Source organism: Astatotilapia calliptera, chromosome 18, assembly GCF_964374335.1.
Source record: "Astatotilapia calliptera chromosome 18, fAstCal68.1, whole genome shotgun sequence".
Taxonomy (NCBI): domain Eukaryota; kingdom Metazoa; phylum Chordata; class Actinopteri; order Cichliformes; family Cichlidae; genus Astatotilapia; species Astatotilapia calliptera.
This window is the reverse complement of record NC_137439.1, coordinates 19,099,238-19,125,843: the sequence shown is the minus strand read 5'-3', so window position 1 is coordinate 19,125,843 and position 26,606 is coordinate 19,099,238. Positions and strand designations below refer to the sequence as shown.

Here is a 26,606-nt window from a genome sequence, read left to right as displayed (position 1 = left end):
GTCAGCTGATGTGCCGCTGACAGGTCTGTAGAGGTGGTGCTGGGGGAGGGCAGGGCGCGAAGAGATGATCGATGGGGTGTCAACAGAGCGTTGAGGTGCCGGGGAGAGGAATGGATGACCCGTTGAGATGCCCTCTGGGAACAGAGGAGCTAAAAAAGCAAACAACAACAGCAACAAAAAAAAAGGCTGATGTCGAATATGTCTGTCAATGGCGACCTGGTGCAGAAACCAGAGTGGAGGCTTGTATTCATTGAGAGTCAAAGGGGAATTCATACTTTTTTAACAAGAAGGAAAATTAACATCGTGGTGATGATGATGGACACAGTATGCTGGTATGAGCGGAGGATATTCAGGTTGCGATGTGAGAGCTGCGTCATCTCCAGATGGCAGTCAGAGCCACCAGCGAGCAGCAGCGTGTGTGTTCCCAGAGCTTACAGCCTCACCCTCTCCACCTTTGCAACCATGGCAACATCGAGCATGAGGTCCTGCCGGCTGCTTTGTTGTCCTGAGGGGAGGAGCTGCGCTGGGTGACAGCATGTCTGCCTTCTGTGCTCTGCACTGCACACTGGTTTAAACGTACAGAAACCAAGCACTGGCTTGTTTTTTTCCACATGTGATATTTACTTTCATGCTGTTTTACCTGATTTTATACTTAACTATTAATTACTATAATTCAACAGTACAAGCCACTTCATTAGGTACGCCTTGCTAGTACTGGGTTGGATCACCTTTTGTCTTTAGAAGTACCTTAATTCTAGAATATTCCTCAGAGATTCTGACCCATGTTTGGTATTATGAGGCTCAAAGCATGCCGTGAAAATATCCCCCACACACCATCATCCCACCCCCACCAGCCTAAGCTGTTGATATAAGGCAGGATTGATCTTATCTTGTTGTTTATGACCAATTCTGACTCCACCATCTGATTGTCACAGCAAAAGTTGATTCATCGGTCCAGGAAACACTTTTGCCAATTTAGGTGAACCTGTGCGAATTTTAGTTTCAGTTTCCTGTTCTCAGCTGACAGAAGTGGCACCCAGTGTGGTTCAGACCATTCTTGGGGGTGGAAATGAGCAATTTCTGACCAGCCAGTCTGGCACCAGCGACCACGATCTGTTCAAAAGTACTTAAATCACCATTTGGATGCTTGGTGTCTGCTTTTCTACATGCATCGAGTTAGTGCCATGTGATTAGCTGAATGGATAAGGAGCAGGTGAACAGGTGTACCTAATAAAGTAGCTGGTGACTGTACAACCTTATTGTTATCTTTTGCAGAACCTCTTTTTCTCATTTATTTAATTGCATCTCAGCACAAATTTCTTCACCATTTCTTTTAAGTCATTTTTTACTCGTCTGTGTTTCTGTTTTTATTTAATATTTAGTATTTAGTATTTTATTGTTATTTTAGGATAGGATCAGACTTAGCTGTACACCACATGCCTGATTCTAACTGTACTTAGTACATAGACAGTGGCTAAAGTGCCAGAAACATCCCTCACGGAACAATGGAGACCAAAAACAGCTAAAAGAGAAAAATATGATGACAAATATATTTCTGAAAAATAATGTAAAGACAAAATATTTTTCACATAAGCTAATAAAACAAACCAGATTACATCAAGTTACTGTGTTTATCTTTGTGGTATTAGAGTGAAACTGTCACAGGTGAAATGCGACTGTAATATCGCTTGATCAATACACAACTATAACGCCATCTTCTGTCCACCCAGGTGGGAAAGAAACTGAAAAATAGTCTTAATGTTTTCACAGTAGCTTTAATTTCAATTAAGTTCTAATTCTGCATCACCGGCTCACAAAATATTGAACTCCAGCTGCTTCATTAAAAGCTCTACAAGCTTATAAAGACAAAACTAAGCAACCTACAATCTGCTATGAACGCACACAGGGCAACAGTTCATGTTTTCCCGCACTTATATGTCTCATGCAATGATTTGCACATTAAAGCGGCTTCCTTCACATTTTTCCTCTCATACAGCATAATTATGATTACAGGAATAATCACATAATTATTAAAAATTAGAGCGTGTGCTTGCGTCTTGATTGTTTCCTTTGAAGCCTAATGTGGTGGCATCCAGACAAGAGAATTTCCTGGCATAGCTCCTCATATAAAATATTTGTTCGTGGAAGTAATGGGAAGTAGATTTTTTTTCCGTTTTCCATCCTTAACATTCACATCTGGCTTTCTGCACTGATGAAAAGGGAGCTTGCCTCAGGATTCGTGATCATTTTGGATTAGCATGCCAAGTAACAAATCCGGTGGCATCCTTCAGTAAGCAGTCGTCATCTGAAGCACACAGTTAGCCTTTCCTCAAAGATAATGAGGACAGCCTAACGCATCTCATTGCTCTCTTTCTTTTATCTGGCTGCTCTTCTTGAGCTCCGTCTGGCTGATTTATCTGAGCTCTGGACCTCAAAGGAAGCACAGAGCTAAACGAAGACTTGGGAACCGGGCCAAACTGTCTTACTCAGATCTGGAGTATGTCTAAGCAGAAGGCACAGTTAAGGGGACGCATGAGGACAGGCTGCGAGTTTGCGTGCGTGTTCGTGTATGTATAAGCCCTGGGCAGTCTATCCAACATGAATTCAATTTTAAGTCACACAGCAAAGGTGATTTATGATTCATTCCTTTTGAACATCAATTTCCTTCTGATTCAAAACAGAATCTGAAAATTTAGTGCTCAGGGAATTTTTCCTCAGATAAAACCTTCCGAAAGGAAACTTAATTAAATTAATTAAAAGAGGATATGTAGTGTAATGATGCTTTCAATGCTGAAGAGCTGGCAGTGTCCTGAAATACAATGGGTTCACTACAAACAAACTCCTGTAATTACTAAAGGGAAATCAGAGAGCTCAGAGCTCTTTGTGCTTGTCCCCAGAGATACAGCCTGCCCACTTTGCCATTTCAAAAATGCTTCTTTGGCCCTCAGGGACGCCATCACACCATCTCTTTGTCATAAGGGCATATTACATATGTGTAAAAAGAGCTAATTAAAAGTAAAATGAAACCACATTTTCAGCATACTTCGGTTGATTTTAAAAGCGGAAGCCCAGACCGAGATCGAAATATTAATGCATTATAGAGCAGCGTGCTATTCTGAGATTAAGGTGGCCCTGTGGGAAATGAGCTTTTCACTAATGACTAGTACTTATAGTCAGACATGAATACAGCTGTCATTGTAATTAGCAGCAGGAGGTCTGTTTTTAGCTATTTTGGGGATAGAAACGATGGGAATCAGTAGGATTTTGTGGCTTTTATTCAGTAAAATGTTCAACTTATTTAGAAAACTGACAGCCTTCATCACCAAATCATAAAATCTAGATTAGAGCTCCATAAAAGGATCATGAGAAGTTAAGCCCTGGTATAAATGGAGGTTGACTTTGTCCTTCGTTTGTAGTTATACATTTTTAAGGCTTACTCATTACATCAGATGATGCTTATTACAGCTGAAAATGAACCATAAGCATGGCCTCTAGTAAATCATTGATCACAAGAATTTAGATTTGATGTCTTTTTTAAAGGAAACGAGAAGAAAATGTTAAAGAGAGCAATATTTTTATCACGTGGCTCTTTATAAATCTGGACTACTTTAATTCACAATGATTCTTTTTCATATTTGTTCGTATAAGGTTTTGTCACTTGTCTTAAGGTCTCTATAAAAAAGGGTAATTCAACCACCTCCTCTTTATTTGTCAAAGAAAAACAGCATGAATATTGTTTTTATTACTCGATATGTTGACTGTGAGTCACATGTCATTATTCCAGATCACAGGGCGAGACACAAGCAAAAAGAGATGTGGGGGTTTTTTTTTCTGTTATGTAACCTATAAAGAAAATGTCAATACAGGCCGAGTCATGAATGTGTCTCCAGGCTCCAGCCTTAAGGCAAAATGCTACCCTGTTTCACCTTTATATCCAACAGTTAATTAAGATGTTCACATGCCTCTATTTACAGTAAAGGGTAATGAGGAGGAGAACGAACTACTGCTGATACCTCCCTAGGTGACGTAAACTCTACCATGAAACACTGACACACAGTGCAAAGCGAGAATTAATCTCATCTCACACACACACACACACACACACACACACACACACACACACACACACACACACACACACACACACACATAGCTCTCCGACAAACAAAGATGCAGTGCCTGCATTTCGCGAACCCAAGAGCTCAGAAGAACACAGCAGCAAACAAATGAAACTGTTGTTTACAAAAAATGTAATTCTTTGTGCTTTTCATTAACTCAGAGTAAACTCTCAGACGCACGAGTGTTCATAAATATTTGGATGAATGAAATTAAATTCACGAATGTCCGATTCAGTTGTTTGCTTCTTCCGTCTGCAAAATAAAGGAGGACAACAACAGCGCGGGCAAACTTTTGCCAAGGAGGGAGGGATTGGAAATTGTACTTCTTGAAATGGTCTCCCCATCTCTTGAGGCAAAAGGCAATTTCATGCTCCAGCACAACTCAGAGAGACATTGGGACTAAAGGTGACCTCAAGGTTAATAGTGCAAATGTAATAAATTGGAAATCTTGCAGTACAATAACAACTTCTGACTTAACGGGTAAAATGATGTCTGTTTGTTAAGAAAATCGTGACTGTCAAGTCGCCAGAAAAGAATTATCCATAAAAATGAGGTAATAAGCTTAAAGGAAGCAATGGTAGGTTATTTCTTTTTGTCCAGAGGCGTATAGGACACAGCCAGAGGACTATACCTCTATTTCCTGCAGAAAACAAGCAACACATTTCCTAACAACTCTGTCTTTGTGCAGACAGAATGTGAGATTCCAGCCAATCTGAAACCTTCTGTGAGTTTTCGCTATTTGGTGGAAGCATGGCTGATGCTACATAGCTAGATGGATATGAGTCTTCTTAGGCTGAAAAAAAGAGAAACCAGTAACACAAATGTTGTTTAGGGGACAAAATTGTCTGAGAGCTCTGCACTTCATGTTGTGTTTGTTTTCACAAATGAAAACAGAATGACACAAACACTTTGTGTTTTCGCCATAAATGAACCAGGATTCTTTTGCTTGTTAGGTGATTGCATAAACCACTACAGTTTGGAGGTACTGGGTGCTGTCGTCTCTAACAGGCACAAAGTCCAAATAGCCATCTTCTAATCTAATAGAGAAAGGCTGAAGTAGAGCATTTTGGTTTTTGTATGAGAAGCAATTTCACGTCATGGCTACAAGCAGACAAACAGTGAACTAATAAAAAGCATTGTGATGATGTACCTGTCATTAAATCTAAAAAGCACAGAACAAAGCCAAACACAATCCAGCAGGACTGAGCAGAAAAGCCATTCCAACAATGTTTCATAAACTGAGCCTTCTTATTATTTTTTCCCATATAGTACCACCTATCCAGGACTGGTTCTTGCTACTGCAGTGCCTTAGGAAACATTTGAACTCAACCTTGGATTAGCTGGTGTGTAACAAATGATTTAACTGCAAAAAGTGTGTGAGTGTGACAGGTCATCTGACTAATGTGTAAAAAATAAATAAATACAGACTGTGTTTTAATTCTATCCGCATTGAGAATATTTAATGATTATTAATAACTCTCTCTGCTGAAACCCTCCTGATGATTCTGCAGCTGTAAGTAACCCCATGAAGCTGCGATTATTGGATGAACTTTAAGGAAAGACTCCAATAAACAGCTGTAAGCAGCAAGCATCGCCTTCAGATTCCCCTGGGTTACATTAAATATTCGTCAAACTTATTAATAACCTGTTAAGACAGTTCTGGCTGTGCACCCGTCTGTGTGTCTAGATCACTGCAGCCTGACAGTAATATTTTGTTCAACTTTTAGATCCTAGTTCCCCGCTACAGCCTCTCTTTTGTAAAACCAACAATCCGACTTCTACAGGCAATCTGAGGAGTCGCCTGCACCCACACTGCAATTTATCACATGTGGCTTCAATTTATAATGCTGCAGGGAACATCTGTATGCGTAGCTTCCTTTTAGATCAGCTGTTTACTGTGACCGGTGTCTTTAACAGTGCTTGGGGCACATTAGTGGCATATTTTTAAGGTTGAACTATAAATTTTACAAAATATTTCTTCCTCTCCTTTGCGTCCCTTGTGCTGTTGAGGCTCCAGGCAGCTGCCTCGTTGAGCTGGCCCTCAACTTATCCATCAAAATCCACAGTGAGAAATTTCTAAATGCTAAAGGCTTGTGTGTGTGTTTGTGTGTTGGGAGGGGGATTAGGGTCATGGTTGGGCCAAACACCCTCTTCATGAACCTCTCAAAAATGGGTCAGACGCTTATGTTTTGTCACTTTCTATAACCACAACACTGCTGTGGTGCTGTTTGCAGTTTCAGCACCACGGTCAGCACCATGCAACCCATCAGCGGCTCTCTGCAGACAGATATGAAACATATGGAGCAGAAAGTGTTGATTTTTAAGTCAAATCATCATCACGGTCACCTGAAGCACGTCGAGCTTTAATGCTACCATTGCTAGTAGTGGAAGAGATGAATGTTTTTTAAAAAACACTGCAACACAAGCAGAAGCAACATAATAATGGAAGACTGCGGCTGCCACAGAATATAAACCAAGCTTTTGAAAGTTTCTTCAACATCTTTTAAAAGTGAAAGCTTCAGGGAGGCCTGTTGGGGTCTGAATGAGAGTGTTTGAAGAATTACTGTCCAAAATGTGCATAATTGTGGCTTTATGCATGCAAACAACAAAGAAAAAACTCATTTCTTACGTCCTCATCCTCCCGCAGGCATTTTTTGCGGTACTGGACGTGAGGTCTCCCATCGAGGAGTTGCTGAGGGGTCTTCGCTGCGTTTTCCTCGTCTGCAACCTGTCCACCAAGAAGGTGGCTGGCCTCAGGTGGGTGCGGAAAGGAATTGGTGGTATTGATCTTTCCGGTGAATCTCTGGTACAGCGAAGCCATAATACTGGTCCGGTTCAGATAAAAAAAACAAAACAACAAAAGCAACTTACAGCATGTCAGAGTCACAAGCAGGTCTCGTCTGATTGTGTGGCTTGGACAGTCTGTTTGGTTTATTTGCGCTTCGAAGAGAACCGATGGCAGGCAGCCAGCTTTCACCTCCGGGATGGAGCAAAAAAAAAAAAAAAAGGACGAGGTGAAGACACTTGGCTAGTAAATAAGCATCTGTGGATAGTGTGGATGACTCACGGCGTTGGAGTGTTAGACCAATATAAAGCCGGATCATTCGCAGCCGTGTCCTTTTAGCTTTGCCCAGGCGCACGGCAGACTGGTGGGCTGTAGGTGTCAATAGTTGCTCTCTTCTGTATTCACGACACGTTGTCTCCCCTCTTCAGTTTCCTGATGCCTCCTTTCAGAGAGATGGCAGGCGGATGCGCTGAGTTTCCATCAGATATTCGATCATCCAGATGACTCCGAGTGATTGTCCACCTCCCCCCGTCCAAAAACAAACAAAAACAAACGAGCAACAGATACTGATTCGACTCTTCCGGCTATGTGTATACCGGACTGACCTCACATATGAAAAGTGTGAAGGACGCAGAGAGCCCGACGGTACTCACCGCAGACGCGCTCTGCATGTGAAGTGACCATCGCTGTGAGAGCAGCTTTACTGTAGCACTACTGTCACTGCACTTCTTTGTGCACTGCTTTGCGCGCAGAAATGCGCCAGCGATGCACAGATTCGCTTGTATAGACTTCGACGTGAAAGCGCAGAATAAGAAGCCTCTCTTATTTATGATTTCATGAGCGAGGTTGTAAAATTGCCTCTCATGTGACTGCGTATGGTCCCAGGACGGAGCTCTAGTGCCTCTCTGTGGCGCGCTGGATTAGGACAGGCTGACCAAACGCCTCTTAAGATGTGTACTCCACATGTGACACAACAAAGAGGGAAGTTCTTTCTTTAAAGATAGAAAACAGAAAATACTTTGAAGCACAGCATATATTTGAGTCACACAACTGGATAAAATAAAAGGAATATATATTTAAAATGTGTACAAACGTGGTTAAACGTATCCTTTGCAGCTTCTTAGAGCCTGATGAAAACCTTTCTTGAAAGCCCCTCTACATGCAGTGCCACAAACCATAAAAATGCCCCTTCCCTACTTCAGCCCAATATTTTCATTCAGTTCACAACCACAAGTGTTATTCAGCTCATAACACTGCAGGTGATTTCATGCTTGAAATACTCACAGAGGCCACAGCAATGCAGCTCTGGTAAATGCAGAATATTGGCTTATATGCAACGGAGGGAGGGAAAGGCTCTTGGGTCAAAGTGTTCAAATCTCTGCCATTCCTGTCAAGAATGCCACAGGCCAACACGCCATGGCCTCTCACTCAAACTATCACCCAACTGGTGCTGAGCTGTATTTCTGGGAAATAGGTCATCTTCAGAGGGGTACAACTTCAAAGCAGCACTAAAGCGCAGCTCCAAACAGCTCTGCACACACTCTGCTGAATACCGCCGTTTTGCCTCTCTCATTAAGTGAAATCAAGGTGAACTGACTAGAGTAGTAGAAATGAAAAAGGTCTATCTTGAACTCTGAATAAAGAGTGAGTTTCAATTAAATTTCTTTTATAAATGGTGAGTTATCTCGAGTCCTGAAAGAAATGCTGAAGGCTCATTGATTCGTGGCTTGAATTATGAATACAACCCGATTAATAGTAAATCTATCTGGAATACAGAATTTTCATTTCAAATGTTTGGCCATTTACAAAACAAAACAAAATAAGGATAGTGGACGTTACTCCCCATTCTCCCCTTCCTCGTGAGTTTGACTCATTTTTTCCTTTGACTCCAAGTATGATTCAAAAAGTAATGAACTTTGTTTGATGCTTTGTCTACCTCGTAATTGGAGTTTCAGCAGAAACTTGTGCTTTGGACTGAACATCTCTGGGCTTCCAGCAATCTCTCGCCTTCCACAGTGGCTTGCCTCGGTCCTTGTCATTTGTTTCCCTAGTTCATAAATGCCTTTTCCTGGGTCTGCGCACCCCTTGGGAAATAGGCCTGAGTCACTTGACATCAATCCCAGCCTCTCTGATAGATGTCTTCCAATCTCCCTCACCTTGTTGGGGAGCTATTGTGAACTGCCTCACTGCTTTAAAGCTCCCCTCAGGACAGTGCCGGGGAGCCCGGGCTCAGCTTGACTCCCCTATCGCCTCCACACAGACACAGCAGATGACTGGAGCTACGCCTTTCCCTGCTCCCACAAACACCACTGCAGTCAAGCTCTGCATTACAGGTGGTAAAAATTTGAAGAAGCATATAATAACCAGGTATAATGACAATGATAGCTGCAGTAAAACCTCTGTGGGTAGCTAATGGTACTGTTGGAGACAGTGCAAGCTAAAGCTTACCTCCCTTGTGATATGGAACATCGTAATTATATTTCAAACACGTCACAGATGCATTTTATTTCAAATGATACGATGCACTTTGGTGCACTTTATGACGCTGTGAGTGATGGCTTTATGAAGCTCCGCTATGCAGTAAACTCCCTTCAGTGAGTTTATTTTTTAATTCCAGTGAGGGACTGACACACCAACTTTGCCAGAAATTTTACTAACTGAATGCACAGATGTTATTTTATTATATGAGGACCAGAGGGAAGTCATTATTTTTCTCCTCCTAGAATGAAATGAAACAACGCCAAAAACTGGTGATCATGTTCTCCGCAGAGAGGCGGAAAACTCTGAGGCAGCCTGGAGGTAAAAAAAAAATCCCACAATAGCATTAAACATTATTAGCAAGAAAGACTAGAGGGAAACCAAGAAATCTGAGAGAGAAAAAGGAAAGTAAATCTTTTTATAATTGCACACACACACAAAAAATCATTTTAATGTTTGCTCTTTTCTGTTTTAGATCTCCTGGCTTGGAAATTTTTAAGAATTAAGTGTTTTTGATCTTATTTTCTTAAAGTTTGACATCTTTAAAAATATGTACAACAAAGGTAAGCTGGATATTAAGCTGCACAGCAACACTATCACGCATACTGTTATTTCTATTACCATAAACAGGATACCATACAGTACATACTGTAGTGTGGTGCCTATATAAATTTAGTTAATCACTCACAATGGCAATATTAATGTATTTGTATGAAGTGAAATGCCACTGCAGCCCAACATCTTTCCATCAGCATTCCACACAGCACAACAAAATGACACAAATTAATTGGATGGAAGAGGAGACCGATCAATCAATCAATCGATGTTTTGCGGGTGTGCAGTAATATCTAATTTCCTCTGAACATCACTCAGCTGAACAAGGAAATTGCTGAACCCCTTTACATGCATGTAAGAGAGAACAGATTCAGTTACAGCCCATCATAATCACATTTTTCCACCATTCTCCATTCGGCATTAGCTGGACACTAGTGATTTCTCTCGATGCTGTGCTGGGACAACCATGACAACAAGTTTCTTTATCACCCCGCTGCCGGTGTCGGATTACATGCCCCGTTTCACTGTGGCCTGGGCACATACATTTTATCTTGAAGCTCTTCTCGAGACAGTCCATTACCGAGCTGTAAATAGCTTGCTCTCACATCGATTAAAAATCATCACAAATACACTTGTGTACATCAAATTTGTCCAATTATCAGAAGCAGTCTTCAAGAAGGAATTGCACGCCGTAACTCATTAAAATGCCTCCAGATCAAATGTTTTCAGGCTGCAAGACACGTCTCCTCGGGGGAGCACAGAACAGAGGGAATAGATGTCGGTGAAGATACTGCATGAGGTGAAAGGGGCAGATTTGTGGCATCACTGTAACAACAACAGCAGGTCAGCCACAGTTTGGTGCGCACTTAGCAGCATTGTCAACAGTTAGGACAGAACATCCACACAGCAATATATCGTATAAAAGCATTAACTCACATCGTATATATAAACTCTGGCCTCAAACGTGCATGTTTTTATTAAAACACCTTAAACACATTTCCTTCACAGCATGGATTACCCCAGTCACGTGACTTCCAGAGGCAAAGCTTATCAAATGAATGAAGGAAAAGCAGATGCCTGTTCACTCACTTGCAATGTGAGTGAACACAGATGAAAAAATAGTGGGAAAAGAAATCAGAGAGCTAATTAATCAAACGGACGTATTGGAACGATTATTATAATACACACACTGATGCTGCGATGCACTGCACATATTGGTATTTGTTTACACAGGGATCATGATTTTTGTAGCTTATTGTCATGCAAAGTGTGAAGTCTTTCAGCATTTCTGTATTGTGATACCACAAGAGACAGACAGACAGATAGATCGATAGATCGATCGATAGATGGATAGATCGATCAGCCATTACTCACAGGGTAGAAACATCTTTCTCCATCAGTGTTTATCAAAATTGAATTGTGTGTCACTGAAAGCCAAAGTCTGTGAGACTGCAGAGTCTCACAGTCCTTATCATTGAATTACACCCTAAGACTATGTTACAACACTTGGCTCATTTCGGGCCATGTAACAATGGTCACTTCAATTACTCTTGGCTGCAAGTACTGCATTCATTACACTTCTGGTCCGCTGCACAGAAGAAGGAAGCTGCTACAAATCACTGACACATATTTAGTCTCATATAGGTAACACTTTATGTGTGAATCATTTGATGACCTTCCTACTGTAAATTCACATAAATGGAAATATTGTCATTTCTAACCTGTTCTAAGCCCTTATTTGCCTGCATAAAATCCATTCCCTGAGTGAAACTAGTTGAGGATGTGTCCCATTGGAAGGGGAATATTATTTTTTATGGAGAGCTGACTCTCCCAGTGTATTACAAGTGAAGGGAAGCTATGCACTGAGCCCAAATTGAAATGGCAGCAGATAAGTCACTGAGGAAATGGAGTTTAATGCTGGCTGATGCTGTAGAATAGACTGTGGTTTGAGGGGGAGCAGCAGACTACAGCTGTGGATTGTGGCGGCGGCAGATGATGGGGAGAAGAAAGAGGAAGGAATCGAAGGGGGAGATAGGAAACAGAGAAACCAAACTAGAGCATGTCACTATAAATTTACTGTCAAATGTGTGTTTGGGTGCGGATAGAAAGATAGTGTGCACAGCAAAACGAGAGCTGAAAATGGATTATGACAAATGAATTGAAGGAGTTTATGGTATGAGACATGCAAGGCTTAATGCAAACTGCCCTGCACAAGTTATTGATTGGTATGACCCTTCTGGTCATTTATTATTCCACGTGGCACAAAATGTAAGTGTATTTGTGATCTGGAGTGCTGCACAAATCTAAACGCTGCTCTGCAGGAGAGAGTTTTAGAGCTACGGGCGTTCCTTTCTCTAACTTCCAGAAAGCTACAATTTACATAATTTTAATTGCTCAAGAACACCAAAGTCGCACAGCAACTTCTGCTCGTCATCAATCTCCCTTGTAGCCCATTTGCATGCAAACATGAGAGCAGTAAACTGTCAGCATTTAATCTAATGAGTTGACCTCAAAGTCAAGTCTGGAGGATTTTCACATAAGCAAAGATTAAGCAAAGAAAATGCAATGCAAAGCAGTCGTTTTAAAACATCTAATATGGCACTGCAATCATACTTTCATACCTAACTTTTCCTCATAGTGAGCAGCTGAACTGAAGTCATTATGTGGTAACATCACAAAGATTAACAATGAGGCGCAAGGTATTCTCCACAGCGTATGCAGCCAGCCATTCATTAGAAGTCGCCTCTTGAAAGAAAATTAAAAGTGGTAAGCATTTGTCCATCAAGATCCTGGCAGAGGGGAGATGAGGACCCGCCGCTCTCTTCCTGCCTGTCCAGTTGTTATCAAAAACAGCCAGCAGCCTGTTCTGTCAGTAGCAGGAGGCTCACCCACAAACACAGACATTCCCCCACAGCGTGTCATGCATGCTAAAAGGGCCTCTTACCCTTCTGGAAGGAGTGCTGGTGTCTATCTTCAGCTGGGTGGCTATGAGGACAGACATGGTGAGAAGTGCCACTTGCCTTCCCCTCTCGCTGTGCTCACACCTTTGTGCTGTGAAGTTGGGGCTGCTGGAGGTGTCTGAGAATTCCTCCCCCCCACCCCGCCAACCTCCTCCCCTTCCCCTCCCTTCCCCTACAGCTAAGAGAAAGGATGACCTGGGGGTCCGGGAGCCCAGCGAGAACGCCTCCCTCTCTACTCGCCGGGTGAATCAATCACAGACACTGGCATCGTTTCCAAAGAGGGGGGCGGAGGGGGGGGGGGGGGGAGAGGTGGTGGTACAGGCTCCTCCAAACGTTACTTATCTCTGCCGCCCTTACTCCCTCCCTCCCTGGCTCGCTCGCTGCCTCAACTCCTGCACACAAATATGCTTAAACTCTCTCGACAAGACTTTACTCAGCAAAGGTGGAGTTGAATGGTGTAAGTAAATCTCTCTCTCTCTCACACACACACACACACACACACACACACACACACACACACACACACACACACACACACACACACACACACACACACACATACATAAATACACTGTAGCATGTAAATAATAACATGTTCCTCAACATATTAGTAACAATATTGCCTGCTAGGCTTTTTTCTCTTTGAGAGTGCGTGTGTGTGTGTGTGTGTGTGTGTGTGTGTGTGTGTGTGTGTGTGTGTGTGTGTTCAATGTGTGTAAATATTACCAAGAAATTGATCATTTCACTCAGCATTGCAGCTGGGTTGTGATTAAGCACAAGTAATATTTATGCTTCCTGTCTTCTCTATCATAAAATACAACTCCGCCCACCTGCCCAAACACACATGCACACACACACACACACACACCCATCAAGCTACACTGACAGGACAGAATCCTGGCACAGGCAACACTACTGCAGATTTATTTATGTAGCATTTGTACCTCCCGTAATGAATCCCAGGGCTGAGACTGAGTAACCAGCTTATTTAACCGAACCGCAGCACTAAGCCACAAGACAGTAGCGACGAAATGGCTTTTATAAAACTAGAAGAGGTGATATTTCTAAGTGAAAAGCCAAACTGCCCTCTCCTTCTGCATCTAGCCCGGCTAAATATGACAAAAGCCAGAGGCAAGACGCCCTAAGAGGACCGTCACGGACAGCATGAATGGCAAAGTGTTCATAACTCATTCATTTAAAATGGCACACAGCAGGATCCAAGCGTAGTAAATCACAAGGCCACTTCTCACACCCAGGCTTGATATGGACTCAGGGTTTGAATTATATCCTTGTGTCGATGCTGTCCAGCATTTTGCTTGTGTGTGAACTCAGGATGCTGAAGTTGTGTGAACATCAAAATTGTAAACAGCGCAACGTCACTAAAGCGCTAACGCTGCCCTAACTTTTACACTTCACAGATGAAAGAACATGTTAACTAATTCGACGTTCGTGAGCAGGAGGTGACCTTGACAGTTTGTCAGTGGGCAAGTGACTAAAATAAAGTTTCATGGATGGTGGCATGTATTACACCCTGTGGTAAGCCCTGGTTTGAGGTTTCACGGTGGTTCATAAATACTTGCATTAAAAGTCAGCTACATTTCTTTTTGACCGTGACTCATGAGCCTGTTTGAAGCTTCCCCCGCAGCTGCAGCAGTTTATCTCTAATGGCCGCCGGGTTTCGGCTCATACTTTACATGTTTGATTTGCACACAGACAACAACTCCGCAGCAGCAGCTGATGAATTGCAGCGCTTATTTAAATGTAGGCAGCATAATCACTGCACGCAAGACGATCAACGTTTAAATTAAACCACAACAACAGAAAAGAAGAACAGCTGCGCTTGTTTAGGCTTTTTTTCTTCTTCATGTTAACAGGACCTGCATTTAAGGCCACTCTACACTGAGGATAAAGATGAACTGTAGTTCACACGCGCCACAGGAGATGAGGTTTCATCAAAGAGAGTAATTGCTCTGGTGACTTTACCAAAGGATAATAAAGTCTTTCAAGTTCATAGAAGAAATGGCGGTTGTAGTTATAGCTGTTTCTGTTAACAAGCTCATTTTATGCCGTGACATTTCCCCAGGGTCCTTTAAACAAGCCCCTGATTGGTCATCTTCTGCGTTCATTTTTCTTACATTTACAGCTATGACATACACTCCTATGATTATGAATAATGCTGGCTCACAATAAGTCACTGTAATTGCAATTAGTATAAAAGGTCAACGTGGTTATTGCTGTAGAGCACAGAGGTGACGTAGTGTTTTATCACACCGACAGAGCATTAACCACGCACAGCTTGAAAACTTATAGCACTGCTTATATTTACTTACAGAGTCCGTCCATTTGTCAGCGTCTGCTGATTTCACAGAACATGAGCAACCATCAACACATTTTAAGAGCCGATGTCAAAACACAATCATTAATAACGTCTACAATTGATAGCACGCAATAATATTCAGGAGACATTAGTTTATTGCGTATAAATCGCAATGACAGTTTGCATTTCTGTGTTTTTAAATCACATATATCAGCATGGTGAAGGGACTTCTGTGATACACATATGGGCCTCCAGATTCAGTGAGAAAACAAGATTTAGCATTCAGCCCAGTGGAGATAATGAAATCATCAGTTTATGTTTTGGTTTGTGTGGAAGTGTCTGCTGCAATGGTGTATCCAGCTTCTTAATTGAATTTTTATACCATAATTTGTCTGGTAATACCGAAACAGCTCCACAGTTGTGGTCAGAAGGACATAACAGCTTGATGATGTCATCAGACACAGTTACAGAGGGGAGGACACATACAGAGGCAAATATGCATGCTCATACAAACCTTATCATACCTGAGTGTTTTAGCATTGCACACAGAATTTTCTGGTAATTGTTTGATTTTTTTTTTTTTTTTAATCTCTGCAGCAGTGTTGAAAATGTTTCTCCTTTCAACCCACGTACAGTTGTGGTCAGAAGTTTAGATATAGACATCATGGCCATGAATGTCATTGAAATTTGGTGCTTTTAACAAATTCTTTGGGCTGTTATTTTTACAGGATGGAAAGTTTCTACTTCTCAGCATAAAAAGGATTTTTTACAGCATTCATTGGACTGACCAATACTCTCCAAATAAGAGAGTTGTAGATTTCCACAAGTGAAGAAAGTATCCTGGAGCCATTTCTAGTTAACTCCAGATTACAAGATCAGGTCAAACAATTGTACATAAGTTGAAGTTATTTGGATGGTTAACAATGATCTGGAAGAAGATCCAATTCCCTCTCACTCAAATGAGAGGGAATTGGTTTGCAGTTTTATGATAAACAAAGGAACAACCAACAATGAAGCCTGCCATGAACTGGAAACTGCTGGAACATTAGTGTCACTGTCCACAATAAAAGAAGTTTCACCTGACCGTGGACTGAGAGGGTGCCGAAGCTGGAATTTCCAGTTGTCAACACAGACAAGCCAAATTCATCTGGAGAAAGGTTTTGTGGTCAGACAAGACAAAGATTAATCTATTTGGCTACAATGTGGCTGTCAAGCATGGTGGTGGTAGCATAATGCTCCGGGGCTGTATTGCTGCCAGTGGTGGTGCTGGTACACTGCACAAAGTGGAAGAAATAATGAAGGAGGACTACCTCAAATCTTTAACTTCACTTCAAGTCAACAGCTAGATGTTTGAAACTTGGACATGTTTGGGTGTTCCAACAGGACAATGATCCCAAACAAATATCAAAACTGGATTTAGAATGGGTAAAACAGGCGAACATTACATTTCCGGAACAGCCTTCCCTTCTTGTTTTTTAAAGTCATTGAAGATGTTTGCTGTTCAATCATTCCACCCTAAAAGAGGAACACTTCAAAGAAATCCTTAAAAGCCCCAATATTAAAAGGACATTCATGCCCATGATAGGATATGTAAACTTCTGACCACAACTGCACATGGACTGAAAGAAGTAATGTTTTCAACACGGCTGCAGAGATAGTATTTCACAACTACAGGATAAAATTCTGTGTGAAATCCTAAAACGCTAACATTCAGGTGTGAAAAGGTGCGCATAAGCATGCATGTTTGCCTCTATACGTGTCCTTCACTTCACAACTTGGTGTCTGATAACAGCATCAAGTGCAGTGCAGCTCTAATTTTGACCTTCAGCCAGACCACGGCACCTATCCCTGACACTCCTCCCTGTGGATTCTAAAGATTCATGCTGCTGTCCTTGGTATGCACTTCGTACACGCTTCAGTTTGAGTTCAGGCTACAACACCAGTGCAAAGATATGAATAGAGAAAACATCATTGTTCGTCAGAATAGGAATGAATCTGGGAATATCTGTGTGTCACGCTATGATGTGTCTTTATCAGCAAGTGGCTTCACTACAGGCAGAGTACTATCAGGTCATCTGTCACAGGTGACAGGAACAGATGAACCCTGCGCCCCAGGGAGCAATGCAAGTGCAAGATTGTGTCCAGGATGAAGAGCTTTAGGTGCTCAAAGGTGGCCGGGAGCTGCAAAACCTGGACAGCTTTTATAAACATGGTTCTCATCTACAGCAAGCCTTCCCTGGGGAGCCTAATCGCAGCATAGCAGTTAGTGGTGAAAAATGACTGCTGCTGAATGGTGTCTGTTGCTTCTGGGCATCCCTGGTTGTTTCTGTCTCCGAATTTCATTTCATTGAACAATGTGCTATTGTTTGCAACAGCATTATCACTTTCAAAGCGGTCATTGGATAAAATAAACAGATGGTATCAAAATGTGCACAGAAAATGTGTGCGTGTGAGCGCATCAGGAAAATGAAAGTCATTTTATAATGGTTACTACTGGCTGCGGGCAGCAATACAAACATTTTAAGCAGGCGATTCAAAGTGCAATGGTTCAATGCAGAAATACTGAGGGCTCACTAGATGAATACAGAATGCTTTTGAAAGGCATTTCATCCTTATTCCTGCTGCATACAAATCATTTCAGTGAAAGTTTGTCTGTACAATTTTACTCCAGGGAACCTTAACATTCAGCTCAGGGTGCCAGTGTATCCTTGACACACACACACTTTCAAACAGCGCTGATACAAGCTCACTCAAAACTAACACGATCAAACAGATGAAAGGTACAATCGTGTTGCTTACTAACACACAAAACTACACTTGAGTGGTAACATGCTGTATGACCCCCGCAGACAAATTTATAATGCCGTCTTACAAACTCTTTTAAACTCTCTGCTAAACCTCAGAGTGAAACAACAGAAATTTTATCTGGGAAAGAGAAAGCAATGCCAGCTGACTGTCTGACTGCCTCTCTTAGTTAATGCAAATAAAGGAAGTCTAGACTCAGGGGAAAGCCACTGGCCTCAAAAACGTCAGTCAGCGAGCAGCACCAGAGGCAGACGGCACCACAGATGAGACAAGATACGGTGAGGCAAAAAAAGAAATATATTTTCTGCTCTGTGGTGTAAAGTAAAAAAAAAACAACCAATGATTCAACTGGGGGCATGTCTAAGCATAAATACATGATGCTGAGTAACCATTCCATCAGATGTAAATGATTCAAAAATGATGAATGAAAAGGTTTTCGCTCCAAATTTGCGACAGAGCAACGATATGTGCGACAAGATTAGAGTCCTAAAATAATTCAGGAAATTTAAATTAAGCAGGTTCGTGTGACAGCCTTGTTTCCACAATGCTCTGTGGGATTTGTGCATCCTCGTGGGGGAATGTTTCATTATGAAGCCAGTAATGGATGTGATCTCTACAAGTAACAAACATCAACAGCAGCTGAAGCAGCATTCAGACTGACAACAAACACTGCAGAAGCTTAATATAGTCATGAATATAAGTATAGAACTCCCTAATGTGGTGACACTTTGTGACCTTTTATTGGACACAAAATTAGAGAATCCTGGAGGAGAATGATGCATTTTGGTAATACCAACAAATCGAAGCCTTGTATGTGTGTGTGTGTGTGTGTGTGTGTGTGTGTGTGTGTGTGTGTGTGTGTGTGTGTGTGTGTCAGAGTCCATTTCAGACCAACAACTACAGCTTCTTTCTTATATAAACAGCAAAATCTCTTCTTAATATTTTACCTTAAACAAAATCATAGCCAACTGCACCTCAGTTATTTTGAATGTAATTCATTTTCAATAGGGATTTTGAAAGATAGCGTAACATTAGTCTTTTATATTTGAATTGTGTCATAGATACAGTATTGCACAAAAGGTTTGAGCCACCCCAATTCTCTTGATATTTTGCTACAATAATGGGAAGTAGGAGAAGCGATTTGTTGAAGCTTGTGTAAACATAAAGGAAAACACAGAATTTGAGGTTAAATCAGAGTTTATACTATTCTGAAAAACTTGAAAGTCAGTATTTCTTATGACCACTTTTATTGTTCAGCATAAACTCTCTTAGGCAAACTTTCCCTTCACTTCTTTAAGTAGTCTTTAGGAATAATTCCAAGCTCTTCTTTGTTCTGTTCTCTGTCAAGATGACACTGTTTCTACAATGCTGAGCTCCACTCTCTGGGGAGGCCAATCCATGACTTATAGAAAACCACACAATGGAACACTATCCAGTATGCTTTTACTACACTGGGTTTGGGGTCATTTTAATGTTGAAATATGAAGCTGCTACTAATTACATGCTGTCCATATGGTGTTGTGTGGTTGATCAAAATCTGATGATACTTTTACGCATTAATAATTCAATTAATTCTGACAAGATCGTCAACACCACCATGGCTCATTATGGTGCAAATACATCCCAAAGCCATGACAGAATCGCCACCTTGTTTCATGGCATGTCTCCTTCACTGATGATGATTTGACAGCTTTCAAATTTGGATTCATCACTTCTTCAGAGTTTTTACCATTGATTTTCAGCCCAGTTCTGGGGTAATCTGGCATACCTCAGCCTTTTCTCCCTGTTTTGCTTCCTTAAGAATGACTTCTTGACAGCCAACCTTCCACTGAGACCACCTCTGATGAGTTATGTTTTGGCATTTCCTATAGATTCAGCTAAAAACATGGGAACTGGGTTTGTTTTTGCAACAAGCTCCTAGTAACAAAGAGTCTAGAGATACAATTTAAAATTGGCTCCCAGAGTTAGGGTGCGTTTTCCGTGCTTGAATAATTTATATATCAGTGTTAAGTGACTTAAAAATCAAGCAAATGAAAAAAAGAGTTGTCTGAAAATGATCAGGTGCAAGGACTGAAAAAGGTTGAAAAAGCAGCCAGTGCCCAAATAAAAATGTTTAAAGACCTTCAGAAAAGCAGGCGCACTATTGCTCAAGACCACTTAAAAAAATGACAACAAAGGTCTCCTCGAGACAAGACTCCTCGGTAGCAAAATATTAAAAAATTAGGAGTAGATCAAGACTTTTTCACAGTAGTGTTTTAAAACCACAATAATCATGTAGAGTAACATTTCATATTGTTACAGTCCTCATGCTTCCTGATTGGATGGGAGTGTAAGGTTTAAATACAGTAGCAGAAGACCTTTGACTCTGACACTAACATAATTGCATTAGTTGAATGTTTTATTATATTTTTATTAGGTTCATAAATACCCTTAAAAAGCTAGTTAGTAATTAATACCATTATGAAATAAAAGGAGGAGGAGGAAAGGGAAAAGAAGATGAGAGCAAAAAGGGAAATGAGAATAAGAATGTAGATTCTGACAGTAAGTCACTGTTAATATGAGCTCTCTTATTCTCAGGCCAGAATCACACCAACCAAATCAGGTTTAATGAATTTTAGTGCAGACATGTCTGCATTTTCTCAAAATTATTCTGTCCTCAGAGAAGGGTAGGCGGCTTGGATTGCCAAGGCCGGACTTAATGATTTCCCTTTCTATGCAAATTGTCCACAGATTATGGTAGAATTTAATAGGTTGTGTCTGGGAATCCTTAATAAGTAAAATACTGGTCACAGAAGCTTCAAGGCTTTGGGGCTTTCACGGCACTGAGCTGTAAGCGGAGCTGTCAGCAGAAATATGAGAAATATGGAGTGTACAAAAGGTATAGCCTCTCTTCACAGTGGAGAAATTTGTTTAAGTAAAAGTGACTGGAGTCCAGCAAAGCCTGAGTAATGAGAGAAAAGTCTGTCAACATGCCAGCAGGCTGCTGAAGCTTGGCAGAGAAGCCTCATGTTGACTGAGTATGTGCTTCCAGCAGGTGGCAAACTAACTCCAGCGTGAACCAACGTGAGCACAAGGGAACGATATCAAGACTCGGTCTAATCTATGACTAAAAGATGAGTGAATCCACACAGAAACTGGGAAATAATCCAGATTTATTAGGATTAAATTACACACTATTGTATCAAAGAAAACATGCACAGCAATGCAGCACAAATGTGATTAAATTAATGACAGAGAGCCGATTAGGCAACGACACCACCAAGCTTTCCACAAACAACACACATGAACAATCCTTAATCTGAAACTTAAAAGAGCATTTTTAAACGAGTGTACTTTGCTTGTAGCACTGTGGGTAACATTCATCTATAAATAGTCTACTACAGCCTGTGATCTTTAAACCTTTTTGGGGATGACATGCCCCCTAGAGACAGACAAATTTGTCACAATTTAAATATTTCACAGCTCCTCTACAGAGAATCACAGGACAGGGAAACGCATTTTGTCCTCACTGAAACCACAATCAATGCACCCCGAGGTGTAATGCAAGTTAACTTTGGCTCCAATATGCGGCTGCTGCTCGGAAGTGATGTTAGGCAAGTGCTGTTGCTGGGGAATTACAGGACAGGACAAGTCAGAAGAGATGTATTTTTATTGTCTGTTGATTTCATGTGTTTCCTTGTTTGAACTCTGAGGGTGTAAGCCACTGAGCTATAAAGGAAGATGGAGTAAAAACATTTGCAGACATTTTATCAGATTATTTGGCATCTTTAATCTTAACTTCTAAAGTGAGGCAACATTTTGTGAGCGTCTTTGGCTCCCTACAATCAGATGCACATTCTTTATGACACCTACTGTTTCCAGAACAATCCTCGTGAGCTGAGTGATTCTATACTTAAATAAACAGGTGGAAAACTACCGAAAGGGAATCAAGATACTGCACCCAGAAGACAGCTACACCTCTGCATCTCAACAACATGTAATAGGAACCCGATCGTCTTCTTTTACAGTTCGGTCCACAGGACTTAAAGAGGGGGAGGGGGTCACCTCTTTACGCATCGGTGGGCTTTAAAAAAAAGTGCTCAAACAATTCTGCACAATCTGGTAGATTTTAATAGTTAAGGAAAGTAATGTTACTTAAAATACGGAGATTTTAAATATAAGTTACCTTGTCTGCCTTGATGGAGCCTCTGCGATAGTTTCCTGCACCTGCAGATGAGTTCATGGTCCCATAAATAGAGATAGTCTGCAATACAAAATATTCACCTGAAGTCGCCTGAACAACCAACTTTCATCTCTCTCTCTCTCTCTCTCTCTCTCTCTCTCTCTCTCTCTCTCAGCTGGTAATCACGAGGATCTGCGCGCTTGTTGTCTAAAATCGTAGAGCCAAAGGTGCCCAATGTACCTTTTCGCCGATAAGTGCATGCGTCTCAGCTACAGCTGTTCCAACAATGTGCTCCAGATTAAGCGTCACCCACCTGTAGTAAGGCTATTTAAAAGTGTTGTCCAATGGTAAATCAAAGCTCTTTGTGCGCAGCCTCGCTTCGGAGATAGTGAATCCCCTCGGGGGTGTACAGTGTGCGCTTCTCTCCTGAACGACACAGATGAGTCGCAGAAAAGCAGAAAGTTTCTAAAGGATGACGATTCACAAAGGTTTCCAGTCAGTAAATGGAGTTTCTTTGATAGATTTGTACAGTTCCTGCAGAATAAACTGAGTTCGTTTATAATAGGTTGTGCATTTACAAACGGGGCGATCGTGGCTCAAGAGTTGGGAGTTCGGCTTGTAATCGGAAGGTTGCCGGTTCGAGCCCCGGCTCTGACAGTCTCGGTCGTTGTGTCCTTGGGCAAGACACTTCACCCGTTGCCTACTGGTGGTGGTCAGAGAGCCCGGTGGCGCCAGTGTCCGGCAGCCTCGCCTCTGTCAGTGCGCCCCAGGGTGGCTGTGGCTACAATGTAGCTTGCTATCACCAGTGTGTGAATGGGTGGATGACAGGTTGTGTAAAGCGCTTTGGGGTCCTTAGGGGCTAGAAAAGCGCTATACAAATACAGGCCATTTACCATTACAAAGATGTAAAGCAGACTGTTTATCGGCAAACTGCACATGCGGGTTTTTTGTTGGCCATCTTATCTACGCTTTTCTGAAAGTTACGCCCCACGTAAGCGAGCATTTCAAGGATGGGTCGTTTCTGAGAGCTAATTTCACAGCAGTATCTAGCTCATGACTACACTGGGAGCTTTAGACTTAGCTCTCACAACCTTTTTATGAGTTGCCGGGCGCGTCTGACGCGGTTATTAGTTGGACAAAGGTGCGTAATTTGACCTCCGCCGGTAAACTTCCGCATCGAGCTGCAATTAGAAGCTTTTAGCCGTCAGAGTTGATCAAAGGCGAAGCTGTGTCGCCCTCCAGCCACTCGGAGTTTAATTTTTTTTTTTAAATTCAGCGGGCCTAATGAGGAGGGGGATGCAAGAGTTCATTACAGAAAGTAAAGTGTGAATTTAGTAAAACCACGGGGAGCTAAGTGGCGGCGCACTCTGCAAATACTAATGATGCTGGGCTGGGGAGTCTGCTGCAGCTAATTAGACGAACGTAGGACAGACCTTTCTTTTTGTGAGAAGAAAAATGTTGATATTTATTTAAATAATTGTGTTTAAATTCTGTAAAGGCACTGCTTTGTTGCACTAGTTTCTTCGGTAAACAGTTGGTAAGTAGCTGTAATATGAGTGGACAACCTTTACTGCAAATAACGGAGTTGTAGAAAAGTAACATGGTGCACAGTTTAGGTATGACAGTTCACAGGTGGGAAATTGCAAAATAGTTGCAAAGTTACTACTTGATATAACCTGCTATTTACAAAAAGTCAGAAGAATTTCATTTCACTTCAAATTTGACATAAAATATTTGTTTTGCAGGGTGACCTTTCCATTGTCTGACTCTCATTCAAGACATTTCCAGAAAAAATGTCCATATATTCCAGAAAAAAAATGTGTGTATATATATATATATGTGTGTATATATATATATATATATATATATATATATATATATATATATATATATATATATATATATATATCTGCACCATGGACGGCAGCCAGGCAGCTCTGTGGTGGTGTTAATGGAAGAACAGGCAAGGGGGCTCTAAAGCCACAGGAGACCAATTACAGTTGTTATGCTGTTGTGGAAATGCTGAAGTGGAGTAGAGGTTTCAGACCAGGAGCTGAGTTACACTGAACCCAAATAAATTGGAAATCAGCGAGATGGAATCGAGTGGGTGGAGGCTGAAGCAAATCTGCATAACAAACATGCTTTATGGTGCTTCTTCCTTTTTTGTCTTTTTCTCCATTTTTATGACCCAGCTTTGTAGTTTTATCACCAGCTGACAGACAGGCTAAAGTTTGAATGAAACACTGCAAAGAGCTTCCAGAGGTCATTCTCCAAGCCTGTTATCACCGTAGTAATCTTCAGTTGTGGTAAATAGCCACACTTTTGGTCTAAGGTTTGCACAAAGTTAATCTATTGTGTATTAAGTTATGCATTTTGTACTGATCATTGATTCTCTGGACATAACGATGAGAGCTTTACTGTTTTATAGCTTATTCCTACAGTTTCAGTAAAAAAGTAGGAAACTGAGGGCCATAGCTGTGTAGATAATAATGATAATTATCAATGCATCTCCAGTGATGACTTAATTTATAATAGCTGTATTGTCCTCTGTTCCCCAGTGTATCATGTCAGTTGATTGTTTTTAGCAAGAAATCAGCTGACTATTACAAAGTATCACTGTTCCCGAGAGCCTGTCATCATGAAACCATTTCCTGTCAGATGGTATATGAGAGCAGTGTAAATCCCATGCTGCATTTTCAGATCTTGTTTCAGACCCTTTGGTCTATAAGCACTTTATTTAGATGAGGCTAAAAATGCTGCAGACATTTATCAAAACAGACATTAGGCAGGACAGGATAAAGGTCAGACAAAGGATCCTGATTTGGTTTTAATCTGCAGAAAAATAAACCAAATCAAAGAAATGAAAAGAAAATCTTTGAGGAGATTTTAACATTTCTACAGTTTTGATAAGGATAAGACAGAGCCACAGATATCTTCTAAGGTGAATTAATTTCCAAGTTGACTTTATGGGTTTTGCATATAGCTTACCTATTCTGTCCCATCCTCTGAAACTGCAATCTACACGGAGAATAAGTCATTGAATTCTGCCTGAAAATCCAATTTTTCTCCTAGCTGGCCTTCCCTGTTTCTTATTAGAATATCAACAAATTTCACCACATGAGCTCTGAGGCAAAAAATAAAAAATAAAATAATTCCCTGTTTTTTTTTTAACATCACTGATTTAATAGACCTGAGGGATCTCTGGGGTTGGTGGTGTACATGTGGGCAACACTGGCAGCATGTGGAGAGCCAAACCCTGGAGTGATAACAACCTGAAAGAACAGAGGAAGCAGTGCTATCAGCTTAAAAACCTCCTCCACTTAATTATGTGTGGGCTACTGAAGGTCTGACATGAATGCCATATGACCGAATACAGTTAGCAGCAATACTGCAGCGCTTAACTTGCCTTTTCACTGTACCACTTCTCCTGGAATTACTTAGCAGAGCTACCTGCAGGAACATTGGTCATACAGTGGTTATAAAATCCATTCTTGGTGGCTAACTTGGCGAGGGGCACTTTAGAGGTTGACTCACTTCCAAAATAATCCACTTGAACAGAGGAGTAGAACAACTACAATTGATCCATAAAGTACCTCTGTTAAAGTTTACAACCGTTCAAATTCAAATATGTTTTCGTTTCCAGTCTAGCTTTCCAAACTTTGCCATCTCCTTGTCTAAATCACCAGACTCTATTTTTCCTACTGAAGTTACAAATTTAAGAGAATGACAGAGAGTGATAAGTATATACATTCATGAAAAGACTATTTAAAGGAGCCTATTTGGGGCATGAAAGAGTATTTACAGCAAAAGGGTATTTTTATTAGGTACACCAATTCAACTGCTTGTAAGCCCAAATATCAAATCTGTGCTTCCAGTTGATAGAAAGGAAACAGTAACTCAAAAAACACTTATTACAACCAAGGTATGTAGAAGAGGATCTACAGTGGCTTGCAAAAGTATTCGGCCTCCTTGAACTTTTCCACATTTTGTCACATTACAGCCACAAACATGAATCAATTTTATTGGAATTTCACATGAAAGACCAATACAAAGTGGTGTACACGTGAGAAGTGGAACGAAAATCATACATGATTCCAAACATTTTTTTTATAAATAAATAACTGCAAAATGGGGTGCGCGTAATTATTCAGCCCCCTGAGTCAATACTTTGTAGAACCACCTTTTGCTGCAATTACAGCTACCAGTCTTTTAGGGTATGTCTCTACCAGCTTTGCACGACTGAAATTCTTGCCCATTCTTCTTTGCAAAACAGCTCCAGCTCAGTCAGGTTAGATGGACAGCGTTTGTGAACAGCAGTTTTCAGATCAAATTCACACAGTTTCCAGGAATGTCCAAAAATGACTAAATTGACTAGTATTTTAATCAATAACCAAAATATTTCACAGACATAATGCATTCCCTCACC

At 41.2% G+C, this 26,606-nt stretch overlaps 1 protein-coding gene across 2 annotated transcripts in view; it reads right to left on the bottom strand.

The window, feature by feature from the left end:
* LOC113009997 (A-type potassium channel modulatory protein DPP6-like) overlaps nt 1-22,331 on the bottom strand; it is a 96,739-nt gene extending 74,408 nt beyond the window's left edge. Inside the window, exon 1 of one of the 2 annotated variants that reach the window (XM_026148743.2) lies at nt 22,184-22,331. In XM_026148743.2, coding sequence (XP_026004528.2) covers nt 22,184-22,240 — 57 coding nt within the window. In that variant the 5' untranslated portion in view covers nt 22,241-22,331. Of the gene's footprint in view, nt 1-6,747; nt 7,143-22,183 lie in introns of those variants that run through there. The other variant, XM_026148741.2, reaches the window with a different exon arrangement.
* Nucleotides 22,332-26,606: the final 4,275 nt, after the last annotated feature.